The sequence below is a fragment of the Gavia stellata genome, chromosome 13, assembly GCF_030936135.1.
Source record: "Gavia stellata isolate bGavSte3 chromosome 13, bGavSte3.hap2, whole genome shotgun sequence".
NCBI lineage: Eukaryota > Metazoa > Chordata > Aves > Gaviiformes > Gaviidae > Gavia > Gavia stellata.
The window spans coordinates 13,325,434-13,339,584 of NC_082606.1; the positions used below are offsets into that span (position 1 = coordinate 13,325,434).

Sequence of the window (14,151 nt, forward strand, 5' to 3'; positions counted from 1 at the left end):
CTACACTCATCTCAAACCTTGAAATGGTTTCTCTGTATCAGACTTTTAGACTCCAGCAGAACAGCATAAGGAGCTTGCATGATTCCTGCCTGTTTCACATTTTTCTTCCAGGTTGTTTCTCACAGGAAGAGAAGTAATTTATTTTAAATTTGAGTTGTAAATCCTGGTAACATCAAAACAGATTCATGGAAAGTTGACTCAATACTTGCTATAATATCTATAAATAAAATAATTCTGAAGTTTCCATCACTTTTTAAAGCAGAGCTGTAGGCTTCTGATTACATGTATGATAAAAACATCCTTTTTTTGACACAGGGCATATTGAGGAATTCTTCTTTATAAGTACATGTGTATACCCAATTCTTTGAAAGACTTTTATGCCCCATTGATTCTATTAGGTCAAGAAATAGTAATCAATATGACTTCATTTTGTTTGTACAGATCTGAAGAGGAATGATTACACACCTGACAAGATCATATTTCCTCAGGATGATTCCCCTGAATTGACAATTCAGCCTGGAAGCTGCACCAAAGAATCCGATTCAGCTAATTCTATTCGTCTGATGCTCTAATGATGTGACCAAATCAGTGGCTTCATCCAAACTTCGTGGAATGTCACAAAGTTGTCACTTACCTTTCCTTCACTATAATTAAAAGAAACATGTCAAAACAAGGATTGCTGTCTAAGTGGAATTTTGGCTGGTCCATAATCTAAGGACCTAACAACTTGTGATAACCATCTACAGAGAACAGCTTGGCGGCTGACCATTTTGCAGGTGGAATAATGACAAGTATTTAAGATACGTTTTTAAAGGGGCTTTTTAGCAGAAGGTTTTTTTTTATTTTGTTTTGGTTTAGTGGAGGATTTTTCTCTCTGTAGTCCTGTGGTGTGCAATATGCCTTCAACCAAAAGGATTTTGGTAGTTGATGTTTTAAGGTAAAGCATTTGTCTGTTTGGCAGCTGTCTTACTGTCAATCAGCAAAAGACAGGCGAAAGTACCTACCTCTGTAATGCCAGAGTATACTTCAAGCATTTTTGGAAGTGTTCCACTAATGTTTTCTCACCAGATGTCTTTTAACCTGGCCTTTTGAAGAGGACAGAGCCAAGTGAGGTGTGTATGATGCCAGTAGGCTGAGGTTGAAGGTAGGAACTTGATCTGTTCCAATAGAGAGAGAAAGTCTCCTGAATCAGGATTCAGCTTCATGGCTGTAAAGCTGGGTTTTATTGTGTTTTCTTCCCCCCCCCCCCCCCTTGTGGAATAGAGCCCTAATTGTGCATAATGAAATTTCCTGTTTTATACATTTCAGTTTTGTCAAGTCACCATCGAATAGTAACAAAGCCATGATAGACTGGTATAATCATATTTAATAGAAGAAATAGTATGTACTGGTCCAAATAAGTTGCCTTGTAAGAACACAAGTTGGAAGTGCTTTTCCTCGTACGTAGTGACTGCTTCAGAAGTTATGCCTTCCAAAGATCTCGTAAAACCAGTATATCAAAACCGAATGTACACATAACTTTTAAATGTATTTAAAATTGTGTAGAAAACATCTTTAATGTTATGTTATTTGTGGTACTTATTTAAGAGAGACTAGGGTTGGATTAGCATTATGTAAAGTACGGGAGATTGCAATGCACCTTCATGCCAATAAAATGTAATTTAACTGTCCCAAATATTGTTGAGCATTCAGCAAGAAAAAACTGTCGTCCAACTGAAGTTTCATGCTGCGATTTTTTTTTTTTTACATAGGTACTAATTTGTAATTTTTAATTAAAAGGGCAGTATATAGCTCTATAAATTTTTTATTCAGTAGTGTATCTTATAGATACAGACCTAAGGCACGAACACAATAGCTGTTTAAATGGTGTTTTATGTTTGACGGGGAAAGGTAAAATGTTATAAGGGTATAATACTGTATACATTTTGTATATCATTAAATCTTTAAAGAATCTAAAATAAATTTATTCTTGTTTACAGACTTCTGCTGTCCGTCTTAGTCTGAAAGGTTATTTGGGTGGATTTAAGTAACACTTTATGCGGAAAAGTAGAATTTGCCATGCTGGATCAAAGCAGTTGTCTACCTTTGAGGTATCTCAACTTTGGCTAACACCAGAAACTAGTGGGGGGGAGAAGTGAAAACTCTCACAGTAGACAAACATATGTGACGGGGTTAATGGGTAAATGAGACAGAAATATCTTAAAGCTCTTCACAATGTTTGTTTTGAATTAGGAGCTGCTTTGTGGATGCCTGTCTGCATCCCCTTCTATTGCTGTGAGGTAACGGGCAGTTATTCAAGATGTACTTACACTTTTTTAATGCTATATTCTTAGCCAAGTAACAGCAGCAGTTAATCTGTAAGCTGAGACTGGCTTTTCAAATTGGGAAGGATTTCTAGAGGAGCCTCAGGTGTTGTGAAAATGTGACCAAATTCAGTGTATGAAATAGGAAAAACGTTTTGCGAAAATTCCAAGTAAAAGTTAGGAAACTTGTTTCCTGAGAAATACTTAACAACCCACAGTTACTTTTTACGACCATGATACTGGCCTTCAGTAGTATTGCCTGTGACTCGTTTCTTAACAAAATAAACAGATGCAACTTTTATGATGTGTGTGATAGTGGGGAGTGTTCCCTCTGCCCCGTGTTGCAGTGACAAGGGCCTGAAGCCTTTCCAAGACCAAAAGGGACAAATAGGGTTGGGGAATGTATGTAAGACTTGAAGTGGTTAACACTGTACGTATTTCTGTACATCTTCTGGCATGAGTTCTAGCTTACTCTGTGAGACTTACAGCTAGAATCATATGAGAAGCCTATGTCTAAATTGAGGGGGGTAAAAATTACAACTTTAACAAATTCTCCTTCACACTAGCAGAAAAAAATTATACATGTGAGTGTCCTTCAGGGAAGGCCTTGGAAAGGGGCGGTGGCAAAAAAATAACAAACCCAAGTTGGTTTGAAGTAGCCTGACTGTGTTAGGATAATACCATCTCCTATTGATGGCAGGCTGTAGGAACATGAAGATTACCTCATGTAATTTAATTTGATTGAGAACATCAAGTGTCACTCCTCTGCTGCAGCCTTGTCACTCTTGAAGTGCTCTATGAATAGAGAAGACTTGTGATCCTTTAGCTTTTAAATTGCCTTTAGATTACTGAAGAAGAGGAAAGGAGAAGCAGCACTGGAACTTCTGTTAACTATCCAAAACCAAAATACCAGTGTATCTTGTTAGAGCCTAGTTTTTAAGTACAGGAATATAATTCAAACCACCTCTAATTATTTTTAGTAGAAATCTGAAATACTTCAGTCACTTTCCTACTAAGAGGGTAAGAGTATCTCTCATCTAGGGAAATAGGTATGACATTGTTTTCCCTGACAGATAGTTTTGATTCCCTACTACCATCCTCAGGATATTTTCATTAGAAGAAAAACCATTGAATAACAGGTTAAACTGAATATCACGTACTTGTAGACCAGTGTTGGTTGCTTATCTAACTTCTGTTCTAAAATGCACTTTAATTTCCTCCAGCATCAATACTTCTTTATGCAAAATCCTCAAATATACAAGTGCGCTAATTTAATCTTTTAATTAATCCAGCCAATTTAGCACTGTTAACTGCTTTCTTGCAGTATTTAGGTGTTGAAACATTTCGGAGAAAACCAATCCCAAATACATTGTGGCAGATATGGAAAGGTGAGTCTTCTGGGGAGCTGGTTTCCTAGCTGCTGCTCAGCACCCATGTGATTCGGAAGAGGAGGGATTTGCCTTTTAAGCCGGCGGCTTTCCTACACTTTCGTTCTTTGTGGTTGCATCTCACTTAATGCCACAACACTTAACACTGCAAGAGTTTGGAGGGGGGAAATGCTGAAAACTTGATAATAACAGTTCATGTTGAATGTTCCTAAAAGATCAATTGGAAAAAAAGACTTTTTTTTTTTTTTAAATATAACAGTGCTTCTGAAAAGACTTCTGATGATTTAATCTTTCTTTTTACACTTAACACTTTTCCTTGCAGGTAATCCATTTTGTGGTGAGAGTAACGGTAAGTTAATTCTCAGCCCCTGAGCTTGCACTAGGTAGCACTGATGTGGATTTGTATATTGTGTTATGTTAAAATAGTAAATCAAGGTCTTGATTCGGATTTCGCAAAAAGTAGGAATAGGCATATGCTTTTGCCTTCTTGAATGATGCATGTTAGCATTGCTGATTTTAGTACCAAGAGTAAGATTCAGCTACATGGATTTATAGTCTTTTAAAAATACCAACAACATATTTAATGATTTCAGTGATTTATAGTTTTCAATACAAATTTTGTTCAACCTGCATGACAGCTATTACAGGTTGAATTTAACTTACTGTTTCCCAATAATGGTTTCAAAGAGTGTTTTTTAATGCTTCCATCAGCCTGTATATGACCATAGTACTTTTCAATATGTCTCTTCAAGTTATCTTCCTTCTTTTCTTTAATGTGTTCCCCTTCTGTAGGAAGACAAGGACTCTTGGTAAGAAGTTGAAACAGCTCTCGTTAATGCTGCCAACTGTTAAGTAGTTTGCAGTGTCATTGTTCTCTGTCCTGTATAAGAAAAACAAATTACTTGGTTCCTTCCTTCTGTCTACTCTTCTCAGCATGTTTTACAACATACCTTACTTGGTGCTCTTGCTCTAAACAAATAGTTGGCTTTGCTCATGCTTGTCATTAATGGAGTGAAATCAAGACACAATTCCTTCATGTCCATTACGGTGGGGGCAGAACTTAAGTGCATCAAATTACTCCAGAAAACACTGTGGTTGCATGCGCTAGCACATCACTGTAAACATAAAGCTCGTGAACAATTTGTAGCTGCTAAGCCTTTGGGGTTGTAATTTATTTTTGTGCCATGTGCTTTTTTTTTAGAGCAGATGATAAGAATATTTAGTCCAGTAACAGGAGCTTACTAAGAAAATCGAGGAGCAAGTTCCTGACATGGAAATTCCAGATGAAGTGGGCAGGAAGGGTAAGATACGCCGGGGGTACAGGGCTAATTACTGTTTCGTTAGTAATAATGAAATATATCTTAGTATTATTTAACCACGTAGAAGGGTGAAGACATGTCAGCATGTGTTGTTGCACTACACCAGAAGTTAATTAAAAAAAAAAAAAATTTTAAAAAATTCCAGGTAGTGTTTTTCCATGTTTGTACTGTGCTGCTAGATTGTTGGTTTTGTGCTAAGTACGAGATACAGATAGTGATATAAGTAGTAGTAGAAGTGGAAACTAAGCCCCAACAATTGCTGAGGGGTGTTCCAGAGCAGGAAGAGGAGGATTAGGACAAACTGCTTTTTGAACAGTACCTGAAAAACTCTTTCTTGCAGGGAGCTTTGGAGTCAAGAAAAATGGCGAGCTGATTATTTTCTGAGATTGAAACTTCAGGCTTTCCCTTTTCAGAAGATGTGAGTAATGACCATTGCAACCAGCGGCAGCCTTCTCTCCTCTTGTTTCCACAAAAATGCAATTAACTTCTAACAAAAGTTGCCCTTGGAAGGTGACGCTAGGCAGGAGGAAGCTTCCACATCCCTCACACCCTTGCTGCAACTGAGCAGATCTGTTGCAGAAATTTGCTAGAATTTTGTTTCTTCAAGTGAGATGTTTGTGGTCATTCCTCAGCCTCTGCCATAGCCTTAGCTCAGCCTTGCCCTAAGCTTGCATGAAACATCTGACTTCCTCCATCCTACATGAGTATCAATCAGTCAGTATGTCCTTCTGTTAAGTCCATGGTAGAAAATAAGGTATTTGTTCTAAGTAAGACTTGATAACTAATATCATCTGACTCCTCTTCCACTTGCGTGTGGAGACTGGGGAGGGAGATCTCCTGAGTCCGAACGGGTGGTGGGAAAGGAGCAGCAGTGTAGAGCAGGAACCAGGATGCGGCTTTGTGAATCAAACCTGCCGGTCGTGAGAGAGACCAGGGGTAGGAGAGATGTGCCGTGAGCAATGAGGAACATGGATAGACGAGTACTGGAAGCACTTATGTCAGTTGCCAGTGACAAAAATGGTTCATGGGAAGACAGAAGAATAAAACCAATTTATATTATTGGTTATCTTTCTTTGAAGGGATATTTATAACTGCATGACAGGTAATCTAGTGACCCAAAGCCTCGTTAGCCCATTCTTACCCTAAGAAAATATGAAGCTATACATCCCATCACTAAAACATTACAATTTCGGTTTTGACTTGTCTTGGTTTGGTTTTTAGACTGGAAAAGCTGCTAAAATCAAGGATAAAGGAGACACTGAGAAAAATCACAAAAGCATCTAACATCCATTAACTGGGAGAAGAATGCAAGCTGCTGGCAGTGTACCCTGTATTCCAAACTAGGAACGGGTACTTACCATGACTCTTTTTGTCAAAAAGAAGATAAAACCAGGAAACTATGGAGAGTCATCCCATTGAATACAATTTATCTAAGTAAGTGGCTAAATTCCAGTAAAGTAAAATGAATTCTTGACTATTCCTGTCCTTTTTTGATATTTTCTCCCATGTTACAACTGTCCTAATTCCGTTTTAATTTTATTTCTGTATGTGTACATTATTAGAAGTTCATTCATACTTTCTTTCTCCCTGAAGGGCTGCAGGAATAAGCAAGGGGCTTGGAACCACAGAAACATTGGAGGTGCTCTCATAGAAATGAGAATGAAGGGTCCATCAAAATAGGCTTTCAGAGAATTTACAGAAGTCCTATACTTCTGTACAGACTACAGATGTATTACAGGTTTCAATCTATACCTGCACAGAGATAAGAATAAGAGTGCATAAATACTCTGCATGTGTGCTGGGGAATGTCTGGTGTATTTCAATTATCCAAAGCAAAACAAGCAACTGCAGTTGCTCTGCAGCAGGACTTTTCATAAGTCTGCAACATGTACTTGCCTCTGTGTTTTACCTATAGCCCTTTGACGAAGTACCTCCATCTAGGTACAAACAATCACAGCCCCATGGGGGAAGACGCATTGCATTTCAACCTTATACCTTGCATATTTGAACTGAATAAATTTGCAGAAAAAGGCAGAATTGAATTCCTAGCTAGTTGAGATTTGTCAACAAAACTTAATGAAATATTTCAGGGTGGGGAAAAAACCAACTGTGAATATCCTTATGTATTGGTACATATTCAGTCATTTGTACATATGCGTTAAAAGTTTTAGGTTTAACCCACGGGATTATAATTTAGATTTGAAAACATTTGAAACTCTTGGTAAAGTACGTACAATATTACAGTTGCATTTACCAAAATGTAGATCAGATTTTGAAAGGGGGGGGGGGTGGTGTTGCTTTTATATCTCAGTTTGCAGATACACAGTTTGGGAGATCAGTAGCAGTGACAGCAGATAAGCTGTCCAAAGAGCACTGGGAGACATCCTTTGCTTGAAGCTTAAGTAGTAAGATAATTAGGGAGTTTTTTTAATGGATTCCTGGGTCTCTTCTGTGGATACTTGTTACTTCCCAAATTGTATGTTAAATAGGGAAAACCTGCTGCTCTTCAGCGGTGTATGAAATTCAGAGATCAACTACACTGTCTCATTAGCTAATTAAAAAGACACTTCTCTGCCACTACCCTTTTTTCCCCAGGAAAATTTTCTTAACACCAATGAACTAATTTAGCATGATGTTTTGAGCTAGTTCCAACTTTTTATGTTCAACACCCTCAGTTGTCACTGCCCTTCCGTCAGAGCATGACAATAATAAACGCTAATACAAGTATGAGCAAATATGAATAAATGTAGGTCAGGCTGAAACTCTCTGCCCGGTGGAATCGGCAGGTGCCCGTCTCTTCCCAAGGTTGTTTTGGGTGGTGTGTAGGAAGGAGACGGAGGCAGGTCGGGCTGGGCACGTTCCCCTGGATGAGAACTGACAGAACAGAACGGCGTCACAAAGTGATGGAGCGAGGGGAGCCCAGGAGACGGGACGGGACATGTGGGACCGTGCTAGTTGTGCCATGAAACCGGACGGAAGAGGTGATAATATGAAGAAAAGAGGGTAAGAGCAGCCTCCCTGAGCTGGGACAAGCACAGGCTCCCTGCAAGGCTGCCAGTGGCGTCCGAGCCATCTTCCGTACCTGGCAGTCCTGTGTTTTCTCCTCCGAGTCGGTGTTTATCGGAGATGGCTATAAAAGATAGAATTAAGCGTTTTCATAGGAGGTTGGTCTATAGGCAGAGCTACTTGGAAACGTTAGTTCTGCTGTTACTGAAATTTAAGAAGAAACAGTTTTATAGTAGTTTTGTAGGTAGCAGATGGTAGAAAACGGCTGCCGGCCTGGGAGGTCTTCGGAAACAGGAACATGGGCAAATGTTGTGGAGCTGAAGGGAAAGAAATGGCTTTTCTTGTTCTACAAACATTGTTGAGGTTTCAGAATTTTCCCTCCTTCCACATCAGAATAAAATAGCAGCTTTTAAAAATTCAACTTCAGCAAGCACATCTGGGTTGTGCAAGGTCTGTGTTCAGACCTCTCTTCTGCCTAATTGGGGATGGGGACAGTTTGGTCCAGGACAGACTTGTGCAGCAAGAAAACAAACCTACTAAATTTTTCTTAACATGAATTAAGTAACATTTTATGGAAAAAGTCTAAAGAACAACCTGTTTATAGTAGTATCTGGACTGCAACCTATGGTTTTTAGAAAACATGTAAGTACCAGACCACTGAGGAAATGAGATACAATATGCATTCTGTAGGGAGAAATGCGTAAGATAGCTATTTACAGCTGGTTATAGTTTTTGAGTAATAGTGGATGGAGTCAAAGACTGAGTGGAATTATAGGCATAACTTTAAAACCCCAGCTATTGAAATAATACTTCTTAATGATGTATCTCACCCTGTTGGGAAGAGCTTACGGTGGGAGATAGAGACTCTATCGCTGTAGTATTAGCTTGATGAAAGTAAATGTGAATGTGACTTATGAAGAAGATCCTGAAACGGCAGGAAACGTCTCCTCAAGACAGTACCGCTTTCTAAAAAACATAACATGAAAAGCACCATAGCATTTTAGTTTTCCACTCTTGTGGGTTTTTTTCCTAGTAGGTGGAAGTATGGCTCCATTTGCTTGGAAAGCGTGAAGTATTCCTGCAAGAAACCGATGGAGATGAACAGCCAGTGCCCAGGGCTCACCGGCCTGAGCAATCTGGGCAACACATGCTACATGAACGCAATTTTGCAGTGCCTCTGCAGCGTGCCACCGCTTGTGGAGTATTTCCTCTCAGGAAAGTACAAAGCAGCCCTACGCAAGTAAGTTGATTTATTCACGCTACTTATATTTTTCTGCTTGGCAGTGCCGCTTTCCATCCAAAAGCTACGTGTTGCCATGAGAACGTCCGAGGCAGCCACCTACCAGCGCCCCAGCAGGCAGTTATAGTCAAATTGGCTACAAGCTGGTTTCCTTCTCCTTCCCCTGAGACCCCGAGTCATTTTTCCTTGCTGGGTAACTTAAGCATTATACTTCCTTTTTGTCATTTTGATGGTAATACCAGTTACTGTCATTGCTGTCTCCATGATGATTCCTGCTACTTTCTAGTATCTGCAGAGTCCCTCAAACCAAATGACAGGCTCTCAGAGCCATTCTGTATCTGCATATGTTTTCAAAGTTTATGGATTACGCTCCCATCTGAAGGTAGAGCCACCATCTTTTCATACTTTACCTGAAATTTATGTTTATTTTTTCCAAGGGAGAATGGCGAGTCTGTGACTGCCTTTGGCTGTTTGATGTCCGATATGTGGCTTGGAGAGTTCGACTGTGTTTCCCCGGAGGTTTTTCATTCAGTCCTTAGGAAGCGGTACCCAACTTTTAGCGAGAGGACTCAGCAGGACGCACAGGAGTTTCTGATCTGTGTGCTGAATGAGCTCCACGAGGCTCTCAAGAAGGTAAGAGCCCAGCTGTGGTGTTTTGGGGACTGTAACTGTTTCCTCTTTACATTTCGTGATTTAGCATTCTAGGTAATAATTGCCTATCCTCTTTTGAACTACGTGATGTGGCTGCTAAAAATTGTCATTTTCTTCCTTTGTTTCATACCCACAACAATTCATTTGCTTCTTGTCTAATGCTACATCAAATTGCAGCCCCCATCTAAATGATAATGCTGTCTGTAGCTCCGTTATCCTCACCTCTCCCTCTCCTTGTTCCTTCCACGCTTTACATTCTTCCCCTTTTTCATCTGCCTGACATCTTCATGTCTGCCTTTCTCCTCTTCAGATCCACTGATAAAGAGCTTGTCTAGCAATTAAATCACTCCTGTCTAATGTCCAGAATACTCTATTTTTGTTTAATTTCTTTCAGAAAAGGAATTTAGCTTACTTTGCATGTATGAAGCATCAAGTAAAGTAATAGCATTTTAGAGCCAAGTTCTGTGACAAGACTACTAGCCTACACAGGCAGTGGGCAGTGACCATTAAGACCCAGTGAAGGCACTTCTGAAACAGTTGGTTATCTACATTTTATTAATTTTTTTTTCTTCTATATAGTCAAGCAAAAGATGCGTAACCGATGCAAAAATAAGCAGACAGAGTGTCAGTGAAACATCTATTATCACGCAGTTATTTGAGGGACAACTCAGTTACGGTATCACATGTCTGGAATGCAAGACCACCACTGATAGACCCGAGAGCTTCACTGTTCTTTCCCTGCCCATCCCTTCTAAGACCGTGTGCTCGCTGGAGGTACGACTTCTAATACATCCCTGCTGCTTTCTGCTTTGTGTGGGAATAGGTGGCTGAGGCTAGTATGTGTTGTTAAAAAGATGCAGGTTTCTAGTTACTTTGGCTTCCTGGGCACTGATGGACAAGACAGTCTTTGAGCTGCTCCTAGGAGAAGTGGGGCTTCTGCACTGCTCTGGGCTCCACAGAGGCTTGTAAGGTGCAAGGCTCCTGAGTTGCCATGGGATCAGGGATATTAAGATTGTTCAATAGCAACCGTGAGGGTTTCTTTCACTCATCAAAGTATTTCCTCATTTTTCGGGGAAAAAGGAAGCCAATGTTGGCTGCTTTCTCTTCCAAATGTATTTGTAATGTCAGCCTTGCTACATCACACTTCAATTAGGAAGAGAGCTCCAAAATATGGCAAACCCTTCTCTTACCTTGCTTAGGATCTTCAGGTGTGGAAATCTGTTTGATCAAATGAATTTTTTTTTTTTTTACAGGACTGTCTCAAATGCTTCTTTCAGCAAGACACGCTGTCTTTGAACAACCAAATCCACTGTTCCTCATGTGGAACTAAACAAGATGCTGCAGTAAAGGGCACCATAACCAAGGCACCGCAGGTCATTATTTTTCACCTGAAGAGGTACAGTCTATATGGGGTAGGACATGGCTGTTTCTTAAGCTTTGTGAGACATGAAGGACAGTCACTTGCATTTGTATAAAAGAAAAAAATCACTGCAATTGGGTGGTTTTAGTACTTTTGATACCTGGAAGCTACATGGGCAGTTACAGAAATATACCTGTCCAACATGCAAGTTGCATTGCTGAAAACTCAAATGTGTTCTGCCTTACTCTGTACTCCAGCCCACCAAATTCCAGTCACAACATTTGGGATTTCTTCTCCAAAGGGAAGAAAAACTCCACTGAGGAGTGACTGACTACAGATTAGTACGGCGGTTCATATGGTCAGCCATCCCTGTGAATACAAGGTCCTGGGGCAAGTGGGAGAGCTTGTGGCTTGGGTTCTCAGCACAGGACTGAAACAGGGCATTCTGCTTGTCACTGTTGCAGCTGAAACACTGTATTTTTGTTTATCCCTTAACTAAATCGTGTCTCAGCAACTGGGTCTACTAAACAGAGCACTGCATCAGTGTAAGAGCTTCTGACTAGCAGACTTTACTAGTCACGCATGGCCAGATGCTAAATTTATTCTTTGAAATTTCTTAACAACTTCCCACCTATGAAGAAAGTTAGTCTGGGAGGATTTGGCTTCCCAGAACTGTGTTAGTAAAGTTATTTAATTTTCCATTCAGCATCTGCTTTCCTTGATGCACTCAAATGAACTTGTTGTCCTCAGCTGCAGCCCTTGGCCACGTTATAAAAGTTTAAAAGTATAGTGTTGTACTAAAAGTTACAGAAGAAAGAGGGGTGGAGCCTGGCATGAAAGAAGAGCTGACAACAGTGCAGTCCAAAACATTTAGGACACAGTGACAGCGGTGCAGAGATTTGGCTTCTGCCATTTCTAATAGACAGAAGGATCATGAAGCAAGATCTTTGCTTTTCTTGCTGGACACCTCTTGTGGGTTTAGTGCATTTTCTGTCAGTTTACAGTAGTACTCAATACAGATCTTTACTTCAAAATGCTGAGTAGTCAGTTGTTTTTCCCTTGCCCTAGGAAAGTCAGTTAAGCAAGCACAACAATACAAGAAAAGTTGAGTGTTATTTAAAATAGTTCAACATTTTATTTCAGGTTTGAATGGCAAAGCAAACACAAAAGGAAACTCTCAACTGACATCTTCTATCCACTCAGCAATCTGGATCTCTCTCCTTACAGTTCCCCAGTTTTCGCCAAGGATGCAGAGTACAGCCTGTGTGCTGTAGTGGTGAGCTTTGCCTTTTCTGCTTTTATTCATAATGCCCTGCCTCCTTGAGCAGATGAAGCCTGTGTTAGTTTGGACTTTATACATAGTGTTTTTCTTTATTTTTTTTACCTGCCATGGACATAATGCAGTAACAGTATGTAACCAAAGAAGATAGGAGAAGTTATCACTTCTCTTTCCTTCTTCCCCCCACATCCCGATTTTAAAAAGCATGCACTCCTGGCACATAATACCTGGTTGGAGCCTCTCCTGGCACATAATACCTGAGAGGAGCCTCCTCAGCATTTTCAGCATAAACTCACAAGCTGATCCGGCATGGATCCTGTCTCTAAATAAGGACTAAATGATCTCTTTTTCCATCACTCGCTGCAAGTGGGGCCTGCTTATAGTGACCCGTATCGGGGCTAGTAGCTGGGTTGCAAATTTAATATTGCAAAATAGCAAAGCATAATCATCATCTATTTGCTCTTGTTTTAAAGCATTTATTTGAACTAATATTCTTCACTGTAGGCCAAAGGGGGATATGATTCCCCAAAAGGGGGAATGATTGCCAAGTCCTAGCTTTGCCCATAAGGAGAGAGAGACTTATGTTTTAACAGACTGTGTTGTTTGTTACAGAACCACTCTGGTTTTCTGGATGACGGCCACTACACCGCATTTTGCAAGCACTCACTCACCGAAAACTGGTACAGCTTTAATGACACACAGATCACCAAGGTCCCAAGCTCCTCAGTGCAGACTGACACAGCTTATCTCCTATTCTACACCTGCCAAGGCCTTCTCTGCACCCGTTAAAAATCCGCTAGCCGTGGAAAATGAACAGTGAGTAGGCCAGCAATTAGAAGTCACTGGCAGCATCAGCGAAGTCCTGTTTCATCAATAAACTAGAGCATTTGCATTACCGATCATCTGTTGTGGTCTTTCAGGAAGCAATTTCTAGAGAGAAGAGTTACAGCTTCAGAGTCTGTTAAGGAACATGCATCTGCTCCGTCTGTACAAGGTCTAATGGTCGTTTTCCATGACAAACCTCATACATCCCTCAGAAGAACACAAATGCTGAGCATATAGATGCACTTACCTGAAAATTCCTGTTTCTCTGTTGGTTAAGTAAATTACATTGTTTTAAGCTGCCTTTCAGAAACTGACAGTAGGATACTAAGGTGAAAGCAACGACCAGACCACTGAGGGTATATGTTTCAGAAGAGAGCAGGGGATGAAGTGACCATTAATCTAAGAGAAAGAAAAAGGCATTATTATAGTACTGTCATTTTTGTCCCTCTAGCACTGCAAATTTGTTTGCAGCTTGTAAGCTTCTGGAAAACAATCACTCCTGGTCTTAACTCTATCAGCAAGACACATGCACGTAAACGTATAGAAGCTCAGAATGAGGATTTAAGATTTTTGAATGCCAACCTAATCAGTGGGAAAGCTAACCCAAATCCAGAGCAGGGAAATACACAAGATGCAACTAAAATAGTTTCTAAACTAGTCAGTGCTACACAAAGTAGTATTTTTTTCATCTGAAGAACCTTTAAACTGTGTGCATATGACTCAGACTGTCATTATGTAGAATCCTGACCATTACACAACTAGTTGAGAATGAAAACACCA

The 14,151-nt window shown here is 40.1% G+C and overlaps 2 protein-coding genes across 2 annotated transcripts in view; both read left to right on the plus strand.

Annotated features, from left to right (window-relative positions):
- The window catches only part of TRPM7 (transient receptor potential cation channel subfamily M member 7), a 57,712-nt gene extending 55,785 nt beyond the window's left edge, over positions 1–1,927 (plus strand). The window contains exon 40 of the mRNA XM_059823938.1: positions 442–1,927. Coding sequence (XP_059679921.1) covers positions 442–572 — 131 coding nt within the window. The 3' untranslated portion in view covers positions 573–1,927. The remainder of the gene's footprint in view (positions 1–441) is intronic.
- A 6,021-nt stretch (positions 1,928–7,948) lies between these two features.
- On the plus strand, positions 7,949–14,128 carry USP50 (ubiquitin specific peptidase 50). The gene is made up of 7 exons (XM_009817607.2): positions 7,949–8,013; positions 9,053–9,256; positions 9,694–9,889; positions 10,487–10,681; positions 11,161–11,303; positions 12,411–12,543; positions 13,159–14,128. The coding sequence occupies exons 1-7, from the start codon at positions 7,949–7,951 to the stop codon at positions 13,333–13,335; spliced, it is 1,113 nt and encodes a 370-aa protein (XP_009815909.2). The 3' UTR covers positions 13,336–14,128.
- The last annotated feature ends 23 nt before the right edge of the window (positions 14,129–14,151 follow it).